Genomic DNA, 16404 nt, shown 5'->3' with positions numbered 1-16404 from the left:
GCACATGCAGGTTTCCTCTGACGGGAGTTTCTGAGTGTCTCTAAAGGTAGGTACACCAAGGAATGACCCTTTCTTCTACATCTCTTTAAAAAAAACAAAAAAACGCGTCTTCTAAAACTGCTTCTCATCTTCTTGTAGTTGCCAATCTCCTTCTATTTGAACTCTTTGAACAATGAAATGCAAAAATAATGTCTAAACCTTCAGCTCTAGTCCGCAGGTAAATCAACCAATTCAACATTTAATTTAAGAGTGAATTCAGTTCAAATGGGCCGGAATTGAACTGAATTTGAGATTCTTGTGAAAAAATCACTATAGGGACGTTTGTGTCTGTGGTACTCTAGTGAATTTATAATGACCTAAGGCAATTTTTTATCTCCTACGGTATCACTATAATGACTTGCATTTTTGATGTGTTATATTCTAAAATGTATTGTGGGAGTAGGCTACTATAGCTCTTTGCCATTAGAGCCTCTTTTCCTGATCAGTTTATCTTATATGCCTTTGCTCACTACAATATTTGACCCATAACAATCGATTGTAAGTGCTAATAAGATAGTAGACTGATTGTAGAGAGAGCACCAGAGTTTCTCTCTCTCTCTCTCTCTCTCTCTCTCTCTCTCTCTCTCTCTCTTCCTTATTTTCTCTGAGAAATGGTTATGTTTATGAAGACCGATGCTGTGCTGTGTCCTGTTTAGGAAGTGGCCGCTGATAAGGAACAGAACAGAACAGAGGTCTGTTCCCTCAGGACAGAAATACAATACATTTCTCACTATAGACCACACACATGCAGGAGGCGACACACTGACACCGCATCAAACCTGGACACATTATATAGCCTAGGCCTTCATCAAGACAGGAAACCACAGTGGATAATGAGCTGTGTAGCCTACTTGGTGCTTCTGGTACAGTGTCTACACGAGACTGGGAAGTACAGCAACATTCATTAAAATAATTATGCACATACTGAGTCAGGATCAAAAGATTAACCTGTCTCATCAGATGCCCTCTGACTCTGCTTGGCACAGATCAGACTTGTAATCTTGTCAGGATGAGAGGAGCAGGCGGAATAGCCAAAATAACCAAAGAAACAAAAAGAGAAATCACATGGCCCCAGTGGGTGTGTGCTGCTTACTGTCATATTTTTTATTTTTTTTGTCTCTCACGTCTTTTCAATGTCTTCCTTTGCTTTCAGCTGCTGTGCAGATGGAGCTGAGCAGGAGGAAAGTGCCTCTGTATGTGAGTATGTGCACTTAGTTTGCAGTCTAGTTTGAGACCGTCCTTCACAATTAACCTCAAGAGTTAGTTGGCCCCGTGGAAAACCTCTGCAAAACGGGTTTGGAATGTAGTGAGAGATCAGCAGCCTCATTTATGGAACAAAACAAAACAAAAAAACGTCTTAAGCAAAGATTGTGCTCATGAACAAACAGTTGTGATTTATAAAAATGTCTCTTAAAGCCAAAGTCAGTGAGTTACATTTTGTCCAATTTTATGTAATACAATTCTATTATTATCCAACATATGGATGCAATACATATCATTTTTATTTATTTCATAGCAGTCTTTGAAGTGGTCGTATGTATACATTTATAAATGAGACACTGGGGTCGATGAGGGCATTTCTTACCAACATCATCAGGACAGGAGACGTTTTCTGCTCTGGTCAAACAGGAACTTTCATTACTCTTTGAATGAAACGTCTGTGGTTTTGCTGTTGTATTATTTGCTTACTGAATCATACTTTCTTAGGGAAAAAAATAATGTTATCCATCAGCACAACAGCGACAATAGCGCCTCGCCATTTGTGTATATAACTAGTAAATCAATAACTCTTTGCTTCATTCACAATGGTGTTTTTTATTAGTATGCTTTAACTTGCACAAGGTTGAAAAGGAACTTTTATTTGCTATTTGTTTGATTTGTGGTATCTGTGGTGATGTTACGCCTTTGAATGGATCTGTTGTCAGTGAGGCTAAGCTGTAGTCAAATAGAGCAGAATTGCGGTCAAGTACCTTTTTGTTGTTGACTGTGCTTCTTTGAAGATCAAAGTGCGAATCCATTGGTCATATTGTATGCAACCATTTGAATGTGAAGCATCCAGCGCTAGGAGTCATGTAAAAGAAATATTCATAGGAGTTCAGTTTTTATATTTGACATGTTGCATTGTTTTTTCCTGTTACACCCAGGTCACCTAAAGGTTATCCAACATTTTATGAGGATGCCCCATTTTGCCCATAACACAAAATGAAACCGCTATTCCTCAAATACTGTGCTTACTTTCCATAAAGCCCCATCACTTAATGCAGAAGCCACTATATTGAGTTTCAAATTCTGTTATGCAGCCATTGTCTCGGGCTTTTCCTTTCCGTATTTGCTCTGCCTCTGGATCACTGGACCAGCTCAGCATCCGCTGTATCCTATAGTGGTGTGGAGTCGTACTGAAGGCACAGGAGAGGCTGTGTGCAAGTTATAAAAGCTGATAAACCTGAGCGAATGTAGTTTTGTCAAAGGGTAGACAACTAGGGATACAGAATGCATAAGCAAACCTGAAGATGGGAATTAGGCGAGAGAGATGGGGAGGCAGGATTACTGTGAGAGTGCCAGTTTGAGAGAACGAGAGAAGTGAAGAGAAAAGCCTCCTCTCACTTTCTTTGAGCGAGAAATCAGGTCAGCTTTTGAGGTGATACAAGGCTAATAGATAGACTCTCATGAGAGAGAGAGAGAGACAGACAGACAGACAGACAGACAGAGAGAGCCCTCATATGCAAAGCTCCTTGCTCTCTTAAAAGGAAAAATCCAGCTTCAGATACTCCTACACTCTTTTATGTCATCAGTCTGTGATGTTCAAAGCATTCCAGGAGTTATTTTGTAATTAACTTTTTTGGTTTTAGATCCGCTTTCTCTCATCCTGACCTCAATTACTGATTTCCAGTGTTTCCCAGAATGACCCGCGCAACTTACTCAAAGCACTGCATGTCTTTTGGCTGCATTGCATTCTGGTCTACCGAGGCTACTGTTGGAGAAATTGGTATCTTTGCCTCTTCTATAATGGATTTCTCTCTATACAATTGTTGAACGGCTCTAGAAAGAAACCCTTTTTCTTTGATTCTGAGGGGCTGACACCAAAACCTGATGTTTACTGTTGATGTTTTAGATGTTTTAAGCTAGAGGAATTAGAGCTGAAACATTTTCTGCTGTCAAACTCCATTGTAGCTGCGCTGGAAATATCTCAACCTGACGCCACATCATCTACGTTTGGTCAGTTATCCACAGGAATAAGAAAAATATACCCCCAAACAATAAAATGGACCCAGAAATGCAAAGTGTTTTAGGTGGATTTTTTCCTTTAAGGGCCTGTAAGAGAATCTTGGCAGTGATGGGTGTCTGAGGCTAACCCACTACGCCCTTACTCACTTCTTGTATCTGTGTCTCTGAGTTAGACTGTTGCACTGTAGGTTTGACACATGGGTGCTACGGAGCCTTTCTTTTTTGATGCTTTAAGTGGTCTGGTTGTTACAAAGCTTGTGTAGAGCTGTGCCATATACAGCATGTGCTAAATTAATAATACACACATTTTTTGTAACCTATTACATTATTTATTTTTTTACTAAATTCTGTAACTTTAATAGCTTCTGATGGCATAATAGATCTGTGTGCCAAGCTTATCTGAAATTTCTATCAATCATTCAAAATACTTTATTCATCCCTCAAGGCAGCGAGTTCATAAACAGCAAGAGTCCACAATATACGATCATTCATACACATAAAAACAAGAAGATAACAAGATATAAAATAGATAGATATTTAGAAAAAATGGCTAGGCCACAATATAATAAATACTACCCAACTCCGTCCGGTCCAGAGTCGAGAGGACATGTAACCTTTTTGCACATTCATATTTATGGCTCATATAATAGTTTGACTTGCTCACCCTGGGCCTCTCAAGTAAAGATTTTACATTCAGGTGAGGCTATAGCCTCAGTAATTCTGTCACACCTGTATTTGACTTGCACAGAGTTTTCTGAGGATACCAAGCAGACTGAGCATCACTCTTATTGTCCTCTCCCCATTTCACCTTCTTCTCTCTCAGATCAGAGGTCTAAAGTGTTCTGGACGGTTGGGATCAGCACAGATCTTTGCAGTAGACACTAAGGCATTCCTATTTTTATTGAGTTGAAGGGGAATGTTATATTGCACTCCCAAGAGGAATGCTGTAAGGGGATTTGGTGTACTTTACAACTTGACGAGAAATGTAGAACGCTGCATCAGAATAGACTCTTCCTCTGAAATGAGCCATGTATCTGTAGGAATACGTTTTGCTCTCTCACTTTTTTCACTTCATTTCCCCTCTTTCCCTCTTACCTTCTCTCACCTCCCTTTTTCTCAGGGCCAGGCGAAGGTGTTTGCTCTGCTGGAGGGTTTAGACTCGGTGCCAGAGGACGCCGAGGTCTTTATTGTTCTGGAAGGATCCACACTGATCCATGTCATCAGGGCTCAGAGTGATGTCATGCTCTGCTTTATAGTGCCTGGTATGTGCATGTGTGTGTCTGCGTATGTGGGTGCAGTATGTGTGTGTCAGCGTTTGTTGATGTTATACATGTTTTCATGTCTCGAGGGTCATTTATTATTATCGAAAAGGGAGAAATTGTTAGAAATCCATGTCGGAGGGAACCTCAAAGACAGTTTGGAAAGAACAGGGGCCCAAAAATGGCAGAGCAAACAAGAAAAAACAGGAGCAGGGCTTCCTTGCATATACAAAAAAAAACACTTCAATAGTAAGTAAAGTATTTGTGTCCACATGTCAAAAATGAACAGAGGTGGCATATCTTCCAAAGTCAAGAACAAAATACCACAAAGCATTCAGGTACCAACTTACACACAACACGTTTCAACCTAAACAGGTCTTCTATTAAAGTGATTTTTTTTTTACATGCAAGGAAGCCCTGTCCCTGTTTTTTCTAGAAACCTGAATGTTAAAACGTTGCACCACCCGGGTTTTTCATTCCTGTTTGTAATACACTCAGGAACTGGAGCTTACAGCTTCAGAAGGACCCCCCCCCCCCACCCACACACACACACACACACACACACACACACACACACACACACTCCAGCAGTACGACTGTGTGTATTGCTTTTGCACCTTCACACTAGGTGAATCTTGAGACAGAGCAGCACGTACAGACACACAAACTGTCTGAGTCTTGAGGTCTGGAAGTTCACAGAAGCTTATCAGCTTCCTCTCAGGAGGGAAACTAGTCCCATAAACAATATATCAACATGACTCCGCCCCTGTAGAGGTCGACACAGACAACAGACAGTCCTGCAGGCCTGCGCACTCTCAACAGCAACTGGACTACTCACACAGCAGCTGTGTAATTCACGTTTAGACACCGACGGTAGATTCTGAAAATGTCTCTGTATTTTTATCAAGCTCTTAGAAGCTCTTTGTTTTTTGTCCTAGTTTCAAAGTTTGCATTACAAAGTTCTTGCAGCACGCAACACTCACCTACAGGGGCAGAGCTAGGAATTCTGGGCCCTGTGCACAGGAGGTGACTCTGGGCCCCCCACTTTCCACGCCACCATTATTCCAACTATGACAAACATCTATGTCTAGCCATCCACAACTCAAACACACCTCCACATGTTCCTTTACTGATCAATTATCGCACAAATGCCTAATTAAAGTTATTTGTTTTGGTCAATACCCTGATAGGCCTAATCAGCTGTCATAACCATATTTTAACCAGTCGTCCCCTGTTCAAAATCTGCCTAAGGAGGGCACTTTAGTTGTAGTCTGCTCAGGAAAAATCTAGACCAATTTTATTCCTGCTTAAGCCAGTTTGTCTCAGATAACACAACAGTTGCTATGTCATATTGCTGCAAAAGTTTTTTTTTATTTTTTTATTTTTCAAAACCAGAGCTGTGTGAAATAAATGCACTATAAATAAACTATAAATAAAAGTAACAGATTAGGGGCCCTCCCTCAGCTTGGGGTCCTGGGTATTCAGTGCCCCTATTCTCCAATACGGTGCCCCAGGACATTAGTGAAGTAGAGAGAAATAAGGCTGTATGAGTCTCATACATAGTAACACATTAACAAGAGGTAGAGTCTGTTGGGAATAAATTCCAGCTTTTGCTGTGGTGTGACCTCGTTCCCTTTTGGTCTGCAGGACATAACCTGGCTGAGGTGGTCTCTGTCCAGGCCTACCTGTGCTCTGAAACCACGCCCCTCACCTGGGTGGGCGGAGCTACACTGGAGTATGTCCAAGATGATGCTCAGGTAGATATGACACACTGATGTGCTCAAGCACATTTCAAGCAAGATTGCACGCATCCCTGTGGTAAAAAAAAAATGTCTGTCTTAACAAGTCTAATATTAAAATCTTGTTTTCAGTGTCGTTTCACCAGTTTTGAGATTTAAGAAGTAACTTGATTAAATTCTTGAAACAAGTTGATTTGCATTTGAAACAAGTGAAATCATCTCACCCCACTGGCAGATTTTTTTTTGAAGATTAACATTTGCTGGGCGTGTATTGAGCATGGCTGCACGCAACAATTATCACACATTCTATCATATTCACGACTGCTTTCTTGTCAGGACCTGGCAGAGCACCTGGTAATCCACGGTCATCGTCTCAGCTCCACGGATCACAAGGAGCTGAGCAGCCTCTTCAACCTGGGCCAGGAGAGCTCTCGCTGGGCCATGGACCGTCGCGTGGCCCTGGCCATGGCCAACCTGGATATTCCCCAGAACTGGAATGTACTGGGTGGCCACAGTGGAGAGGGTGAGAGGTTTATCATTTAATGTTGCTGAAGGGCTGTTTCAGCACAGAAATGTTGATTATATACTGTATATATGTACTGCTATTTTGGTGTTTCTAACCATGTCTAGGATAATATGCGCAGATATTAATGTTGAATACAGTACAGATACTTTGCAATTTCTTTTTGAAGTCATTGATAGACATGCTCTTCTCTAGATAAAGAATAACTTATTATATGCATGCTGTGTCATGAGCAAAATTGCTTGAGGGCAATGTCTGAACAGAGATAAAGTTGACAGGCTTTTTAGTAAGCTCATTTCTCAGCATCAGCACTGGAAACTTGGACCCAATGCTATCCAAGGCAGGTGAACTTTTCAACTCAACCCCCCCACCCCACCACCACCACCACCACCACAACCCACACACACACACACACACACACACACACCCTCCCCACCCCCCTTTTATTTTCTCTGCCATCATTCCCATTTTCCACGCTCGTTGGGCTGGGATCGGAAGTGACCGTGGTCACATGTGTGCTTCTGCTGAATTCATCAAAGCCAATAAAGCAGCGTGTAATGCGGTTAATAGAGCTTCTCCATCTGGAAGCAGCTCCAGGTTATAGGCAGAGTTAAATAAATCTGTGAGTACGAGTGTGTGTGTGTGTGTGTGTGTGTGTGTGTGTGGTTTGTATGCTGACCACCATGTTTACGAGATGCCACCATCTGTTTGTATGAGTTGAGTGGGTGTGTAGGCCACTAACATAAATAATAAATCTGATTTTGCGTTAATATAGTTATGGCAGTCTGCTTCATCGCAGCGTCTCCCTATGAATGTCTGCAGTTAAGCAGTCTAATTGGATAACATTGCCTATGACATCACTCTATTGCTGATGTTGCTGTATTCGACTGAATTATCAAATCCCAACTTGCCTTTGGTCGTCAGTTTCTGTTTACAGTGTGTTCTGCATGTTTGAAGAATGTGAAGAACTTATAAATCCTTCTTATTGTCACAATATCATGAGACAGCTTGTAGATTTATGTTTGTTATCTAGATTTTGTGAGCTTGGAATTATAAGGTTCTAACTGGGTGGAATGCAGTTATGAGAAATTGAGCATTAAAGTGTTGACATCCCAGCAGGGATTGTTATGTAGTAAAATCTGTACCTCTGTTTCAATGGGGAACTGATGATGAATCTGATTTAATGGTAAAATTGAATTATCAAGTCAATTTTGAAGCACACTAGAATGCATTAAATTGCAAAAGACTAAGTGCATCCACATACTGTAGATTCATCAGCAGATAATAAGAAAGAATCTGTTAGGAAACAATAATGATTATCTGATATTAGTCTGTGTAGCTACACTTAGCTATAGCTAGTGCATCAGAAAGCTAATACTTTAATTGGCAAGCCAGCACTTAGCCTTGATTAAGTTGATATTGTCATTAACTTGAAAAAGCTTCCTATTTTCTGGCTTGTGTGCCAACATTGCGACCCTTTCAGGCTACATTAGCTAACCTCTGACAGGCTGAGGCTGAACGGTAGATTTTGATTGGTCCTTACTGAAACATTGAAGGTCTTGATTGAATGGGAACCTCATAGTACAAAGCTGAAATGTACTTTGAGTTACACCTTCGCCCCATTCCACCTGTCTGTTAACAGGATTTCTCAAAAAGTTATGAATGGATTTGCATAAAACTTTCTGGAAAAGTTAGTCTCGGGGGAAAGGAAGAAGTGATTAACGTTTCACACCGATTGGCCATGTAACTGACGAACTGATTCACTTAACACCATCACCAAGAGGCAAACCATCCATTATTGGTCCAATCAAACAACATGGGAGTACTGGAGAGCTCATTTCCAGTTTAGACATAACCGCCCTGCTAATTTTCCCCAAATTTGGTACAGTGGGAACAAATATAGAGCTGATTGGCCATGACTTGGCGCTAGTCATTTTGACACTGGCCGGTTACCTGGATACAGACCTTATTGGACCTTACTGAGTGGCAGACTCAGAAATAAGAACCTGTCACTGGATTGTTGAAAGGCTTTTATTGCGTTAAAGTGGGTCAGTGGAGCAGAGGTATCCAGTGCCGTGCCAGAGGAGAAAAGAAAACGGGGACGAGAGTAGAAAAATTGGGACTGATCAGTCAGTGTTATTGAGGTTAATTATCAAGAGGAAGTGGTTATTAAGACGAGATGCTCTACATGTTATTTTTCTCATGTTCCCCCTCTCTTTCCTCTGGCCCCTTTTCTCTCTTCCTGCTTATCTCCCTCTTCCATTCAGCAGCTTTCTCAGATCCCAGCCCACTGCATGCTTTTATCTATACAGAGTTATATTTTTAACATATCTATCCACTGCATGAATAATCTCCCTCTGTCTCTACATCTCTCTCTCTCTCTGTCTCTCTGTCTCTCTCCCCCTCCTCCTCCTCCTCAGATCGCAGTCCCAGAGAGTCTCCCCTCCACCTGGCGGTGCGATGGGGTCTGTGTCGGCTGGCGGAGCTGCTGCTTTGCCAGCCGGGGGGTCTGATGGCTGTGAGTCTGCCGAACGAGGAGGGGGTCACACCGCTGCAGCTGGCACAGACAGCAGGCAACACGGAGCTGCTGGAGCTGCTTACACAGTACGATACGTATAGACTATAACAGAACAAAAAATACACTGCTGTGTTGTTTATGCCCACAGTTTAGAGCTTTCACACTCACAGCAGTAAGGAAACATTTTCTTTCTAACAGAGAGGGGAAAACGACTCAGTTTTACAATAGCTGTTACCCCAGACAATTTGCATTCTTCAGATTTCTCAAATGTTATAAATCTACTGTAAGAGGTACATTTAATGCTCAAATCATAAAATGTTAAACACCTGTTAGTATTACCTGTCAAACTCAGGAATGTTTTGTGTCCAACCGGTTGGGCTCAATCTGGGATCCATAAATCTAGGGCAGGGCTTTATGGGCCTCTGTTTACTTGAAAAACGACAAGACCATCATCTGCAGTGAGTGACAGCAGTTTTAGGGAGAGAAGCTGTAACATTACAATGGAGGAATATATTTGGAAAGCTTTTTTTATGCATGTACCAGCTGATGAAAAATGTTCTCCAATACACAGTAAGAAAATTAGCGTTCGAGAGTTCTCTTTTTATTTTTGAATGTGATTGGAACTAACTCACCTGGTGTGCCGCAGCCCACCCAACCCCCTGGCAACGCCTCCAGCAGGACTGTCCCAGGTGTGGGCGGACCGGTCCCGCTTGCTCAGGTTCTGTCATGACACGGAGAACCTGACGCTGACCGTCCGACAAAACCTGAGATGGAGCTCAGAGCAGAGCCGGCACACCGACATCCTGCTTCTCAGAGACAGGCTCAGGGACGAGGACTTCCTCAAAGAGGTCAGTGTCGTGATGATGATGATGATGGTGGTGGAGATGATGATGGTGATGATGGTGATCATTGACCCTAGGGTTGAGAGTTGAGCTAATTCAAAAGTCCTTTAACCCTATTCATTCATCAGGCCTTTTTGAATTGTGTCTTTTTTGTCTTCTGGATGTAAGAAAAAACTCTCACCAAATTGAGGACACTGCCTCTGTTACTGATTGTTTTTATGCCTCCGCTCCGGCGACAGCCGTGGTCGGAGCATTATGGTTTCGGGTTGTCCGTCCGTCTGTCCGTACGTCCGTCCGTCCGTCCCATTCTCGTGAACGCGATATCTCAGGAACGCCTTGAGGGAATTTCTTCAAATTTGGCACAAACGTCCACTTGGACTCAAGGATGAACTGATTCGATTTTGGTGGTCAAAGGTCAAAGGTCAAGGTCACTGTGACCTCATGTCCGTCCCATTCTCATGAACGCGATATCTCAGGAACGCCTGGAGGGAATTTAATTACATCTGGCACAAACGTCCACTTGGACTCAAGGATGACACCAAGGATACAACCGCGAGGCGGTTATTTCTAGTTTGTTTTTGTTTTTCATTTTCTGCATCATGTTTTGGCTCAGTACTCTCTGCTCTAAATTAGTCAGAGGTAGTATGGTTGTGGTAAATAAGAAGAAGTAAGCAAGGATCTGAGTTACTAATCTAGCTTTCAGCAGTCATGCTCCTGCTACAGAAGTCTGGGATGTCCAACATTAGGATTTTTTTTCTCTCATTATTTAGTATTTATGTATTATTTGACAACAATAACAATACAACTACTGATACTACTACACTATTACTGACACTACTACAACTACTATTACTGCTACAATTACTTATACTACTACTACTGTAACTACTACTACTACTGTAACTACTACTAGTATTACTGATACTACTATTACTAATAATAAAATAATATTAATAAAATACTTTTCATTTTCACATCAAATTCAATGAGAAAATTGGTCGGGGGAAATGCTCATCATATGCCCCAATCTGAAGTTCTATTGCAGTAGAATGTAGATTTTGACACTTGATTGGTAATTCAGATCCTTGTCTACTGTCACACACCCTAACCCTATGCTTCATACTGCTTCAGAGTAATTTAGAGCCAAAAAATAGCCTGATTCTGGTGTTTTTTATGTATTTATTTATTTATTTTTATAGATCTTTGACATCTAAAATCATTGCATGATAAACATTTATATTCAGATTCATCTAAATGTTTATCATGTACTTTCAGATGTCAAAGATATATATAAAAAAAAAACTAACCAAAAATGACTTCTTTGTTGAATATAATTATAATCTGTCCAGTAATCTGTACTTTTTGGCCAGAAATAGGGGGATCATGTTCAAAAAGAGATGCAGTTCTTTACCTGTTCATCTAATACACCTGAAAATACCCTCAAATTAAAGCCAGACAGCCATTGTGTTCTTTCACATCTAAAGTAATGAGCATGGAGCCAAAACATCAAGCAGCCTGTCACCGGCAAAAATATTTATGGAGCTCAGTGTATTTCTTCTCTTCAATATATCATTTCTCCCTCAGATCAAAGCGCTCAGGAGGGAGCGGGCAGAGACCATCTTAGGGAAAGAAGAACTAGTGGATGATCCTACAGAGAACGGTATGATACTTTTCCAAGTCTCTCTGCTTTGTGGGATCAGGATACAATGTTTGTGTAAATTGACTGCCCTCCATTGGGAGTTTTGGGTACTGCAAGTCTGTGAAACCCTTTGGGAGTGAAAAGATAAGATGAAACTTAAATCATCCCTGTGGGGAAATTGGGCCATTGCAGCAGCAAATAATAACAGCATGCAGCAAAGAATAATAAATGAATATAAAATAGAATAGAAATAAGAGCATAATAGTGAAAAACGGCCATATAAACATACCCAACGAACATGTAAGTAGAAATGTATGAATCAACCTATGAAAAGGTATAGATTACAGCATTAAGAGAGTGTGCAAAATAGCCGTAGTAACAACAGGAGAAGTAACTGAGACAAAGAAAAAAATAATGAAAAGTATTTACAAAAAAAAACTATGCACCAAATACAATCAAATTACAGCTGTAGATAACATGCGCATTTGGAAATGTATATTACTACCTGTCACCAGATGGATGAAAACGTACAGAAAAGTGCCAATGTGCAAGGCTTATGTGCATTGTTGTTGTTGTGGATGGAGGTGGCATGTGTACAAAAAATGCGTCCAGACTCAGAGATATATGAATGTGCAGAAATATGTACATAAACGTATAATAATAATACATGTACATATATAAATAAGAAACAGTGCAAGCAATGGTCATATAGATCAGTCAGCACCCTTCTAGCTGGCTGATACTGGGGCCGTTTGGGTAGGAAACATTGAACAATCTGTAAAAGACTAAGTCTGAAAGCACACACACATATGCACACACACACACACACACACACACACACAAACATATGTACACAATGATTTCTGGTATGAATCTTGTAGCTCAGCAGAAGACACAGGTTGAAAGATGTCTGCAGACTCTCACTGCCCCAGTGGATGAGGCAATATGTTTAAGGTTGTTTATCTCTCTCTCTCTCTCTCTCTCTCTCTCTCTCTCTCTCTCTCTCTCTTCTCTCACTGGGATGCAACATAAGAGCCAGCTGGCATCAGTGTACCAGCCCCAGTGAATGAACATATTTTATGGCATCATGCTGAGGCACAGAAAGACCTTTGTCAGCTTATGTCCCTCCATGTAGTTCAGCATTTCCTTATGCTCTACATCGTCCTTGCTTTCTCTCTCTCGATTTTCCTCCTGCTCTCATGGTTTCATTTTCATCTCCGCTTTCTCTCCCAACCTTTGAATCCTTTATGAGTCGCTACCACTTCCTTCTCCTGGATTTCCTGTCTTATTTTTACGTGACCCCAGACTGCATATCACGCCACCCAAACACTAATTTGTGTGTGTCGCTGCTTTGTTTCTGGTGGGTGATCATACACCGCGTCCTTTGATCTGGGAGACACACGGTAGTTAAATGAAATGGAGATCAAGGCAAAACGGTAAAGATCCCTCCAGGTTATGAAAAGAAAAGAAAAATAAGAGCTTATTTAGTCGACATCAGAGATACGTAAAGCATGTGGTACATAGAGCATACATCGTTAAAAACTATGACAAACATGTGTGCATACTTGAATCACTTTTGAAGTTTTATGGCTGCTGCATGACCAACTCTGAATAAGTTTTCTCTCCTTCCAGCGCTGTATCCTGATATCAATGGAGGCAACTCGGCTGTGGAAGAAAATGTGAGTACTTTATTAAAATACAAGAAAGAATTTTTCCATATTAATTCACATACACAGCAGAGAGCTAAATAATTGCAACCAGAATATCTTATGCTCATACTGTCACAAGGCTCCTGAGGACTCATGTGTAAATTAAGTACATCTGGTGATATTTATATTCATTACAAAAAACTCTGAAGTTCATCATTCGATATTTCTAAAATATATAGGTAGGATACTGTCTGTAAAAGTGTAGTCATTTTGTCAAACATGAACATAAGTCATCTACTACCCTTCAAAAAAGTACCACACACAGTTTTAATTTTGCGCTGTCAACTATTTTGCAACAGCAGGTGTCGCTTTTTTCAAATGCCGGATATCAAATTTGAAAGCAAAACTCTTCCTCTCCATTCTACCTCCATGACCATTTGCTCCATCCGCTCTCATACCTCGGACCTCTGTGTGAACACACTGGCTGGAATTGGGCGTTGAGCTCCCACTCCCTCGCTGCCCCTCAATACTCCATATTGTTTCACTCTCATTGTTGAGGTGTCGGCACACATGGGTGAATAGTAGACTTTGTGAGCGGCGGTGTGTGTATTGGTGTTTTGAGAGGTGTGGCGCATGTACATGATTCTGGTCATCCTCCAGGACCTGGTTTATGTGGTACAGATGGTTAGCTAATTGATCCCTCTCTCTCCCACTCTCTCACACACATGCACACACCAAGGCACTTGTCAAACACTCCTGTTTTTGTACTTAATCCTACTCCTTTTTTGTTTTCATGGCATGTTTGTAGCATGATGAAAAGCCCCACTGTGGAAATGTGCGTGCTATTTGGTGAAAGGTTCCCTGTTTCAATGTCTCCACTCAGGACTACGAGGAGCCGCTCATGTTTTGCCTGAATGAGGAGGACGAAGACGAAGACCCATCGCAGCCTGATTCTGGTAAGGGATCATTTTATTTCAATAAAATTCATACGACTTCCTTCCCTGCAAGGTTACTTTCTCACAAGTCCCAAGTCAAAAGAGCAGCTCTTTTTATGTTGTTAATTTCAGAAAACTGCAGCGCCTCAGCTGATGCTCATGTTTTGTGCAGACTGAAATCGATCACTGTTGTTTTAGGTGGTGTTATAGTCAGAGGAAGTTATCCAAGTAGCTCCCAGTCAGTTTGTGCGTCCAACTGCAGGAAACATTTTCTTTCCTGAACAGAGCTTGAAAGTCAACTCTAATCCTGGAGTATGACTGTCTACCATCCCCACGGACTATGGGATCACATTTCAGCCCCCTGGCTCGTCTTGCCCCCTCTCTCTCTCTCTCTCTCTGGAGTTTTTGGAGTCTTGTCATTCTGTGTTTACGATGATTGCAGTGCTGAGGAAGCTATTTAATTGCCACATGCAGAGAATACTCCTGTGCGTAATCTAGAGTCAGTGTGGGCCATCCCTGCCAGCAGTGAAAGGAGAACAGAAAGGGATCCTAAATTGGTGGCCGAGGGTGGCTTCATCGGGATCTAGGTTGACCGCTGTGGATGGGGAAGGATTTGAGAGTGGGAACATCCTGCGGGTTAATGATTGGCTGGTATGAGAGCAGAGCAGACTGATGCCTCAGTGTAAGAATGCTGTGGTTACAAGCTGAGGGTTCAGGCTTTATAACACTTGGCATTGGACATCTGCAATTTTAACATCCTGCGGCTGGTGCTGTTTTTCACGCTATATGGTTAAGCCATTTTGTACTCTCTCTCTGTGTGTGTTTGTGTGTGTGTGTGTGTGTGTTGGCTGGTTGAGGATTATAACATTCTCTCTGTACTCTTTGAAAAGTTTGCCTGTGACCTCGATCAGCCAGTCAGATGCCTTGTCTGGTTAGCAAGAATAACAGCGGTCGCTCGAACACTATTTTCTTCAGTTTCCCCTCAACACCATGTTTGAATAGAAAAAAAAAACACACACACTCTGACTGAAAGTGACTCAGGTTGTATACATGCCATTCTTCCGGGATTACACTGGTTATTTTACCCTTGAGGAATTTCGATTCCTCATTAGACATTCCAAAGCTTTCAGGCGTTACAAGCGACTTCCAGGCTTTTTATAAACAAGTGCGGGATATATTGTGATTGCAGCCTGTTTTTATCGTATGCAATATGGCCGCTTGACTTCAGTTAATTCGTCATCGAATAGACAAACAGGAGTCCTGTAGCCCGGCTTCAGTGAGGGATGAGGAATCTTGAGTGTAGCTGTCATGTTCCCCCTGTCTTCCTGATGTCAGCTGACATGCTCAGCCCCTTTACCTCTCTCTCTCTCTCTCTCTCTCTCTCTCTCTCTCTCTCTCCCCCTCTTTCTCCTTTTCCACCCTCTCACCCCTTCACTCTCCTTTCCCACCTTTGCCCTCCCGATGCCCCCACATTTCAAATACCCCCACCCCAAAACACACACATACACCCAAATGCATACAAACACAGACACACACACACACACACACACACACACACACACACACACACTCATGCACCCTCTTCCTCGCCTCCCAGGTCAGCATTTTAATGTGAGTTTAGTGAACAAACAGCAAAGGCCACTCCATCCTGAGGGGCTTTGCTCTGCACAGCTGAAGAAAGGAGTTCTGTGTGTGTGTGTGTGTGTTTTTGTGAGTGTATGTGTATGTGCGTGCATGTGTTCAGGCACTTGTGCGTGTGTGTGCGCCTGTGTGTTTGAGAGGGAGAATGCAGTGGGGAAGAGAGCTCTGAAGGGGGCAAGGGGTATAGGATAGGAAAAAAAGGGGGTGTTTGTGGCTGAATGGGGGTTGCCAAGGCTTTGCTGAATGCAGTTTTCCAGCTTGTTGAGATCCCCAGGGAGAGCAGAGTGGAGGAGTGTGAGAAGGGAAGAGCTGCAGAGCCTGTTTGCATGTTTATATGTGTGTGTGTGAGAGAGAGAGAGGGTTTTTATGATATGGAGAGTGAGGCAGAACAACAA

The 16404-nt window shown here is 42.0% G+C and overlaps 1 protein-coding gene across 1 annotated transcript in view; it reads left to right on the top strand.

Moving 5' to 3' along the window:
- Nucleotides 1-1203: 1203 nt before the first annotated feature.
- The window catches only part of LOC139927218 (rho guanine nucleotide exchange factor 28-like), a 42066-nt gene continuing 26865 nt past the window's right edge, over nt 1204-16404 (top strand). Inside the window, exons 1-9 of the mRNA XM_071919281.2 lie at nt 1204-1236; nt 4385-4526; nt 6171-6280; nt 6599-6785; nt 9206-9389; nt 9950-10151; nt 11730-11805; nt 13417-13463; nt 14317-14389. Coding sequence (XP_071775382.2) covers nt 1204-1236; nt 4385-4526; nt 6171-6280; nt 6599-6785; nt 9206-9389; nt 9950-10151; nt 11730-11805; nt 13417-13463; nt 14317-14389 — 1054 coding nt within the window. The remainder of the gene's footprint in view (nt 1237-4384; nt 4527-6170; nt 6281-6598; nt 6786-9205; nt 9390-9949; nt 10152-11729; nt 11806-13416; nt 13464-14316; nt 14390-16404) is intronic.

Source organism: Centroberyx gerrardi, chromosome 8 (assembly GCF_048128805.1).
Source record: "Centroberyx gerrardi isolate f3 chromosome 8, fCenGer3.hap1.cur.20231027, whole genome shotgun sequence".
In the NCBI taxonomy this organism is placed as follows: Eukaryota; Metazoa; Chordata; class Actinopteri; order Beryciformes; family Berycidae; genus Centroberyx; species Centroberyx gerrardi.
The sequence above is the reverse complement of the archived record's forward strand: the minus strand, read 5'-3'. Positions and strand labels throughout refer to the sequence as shown.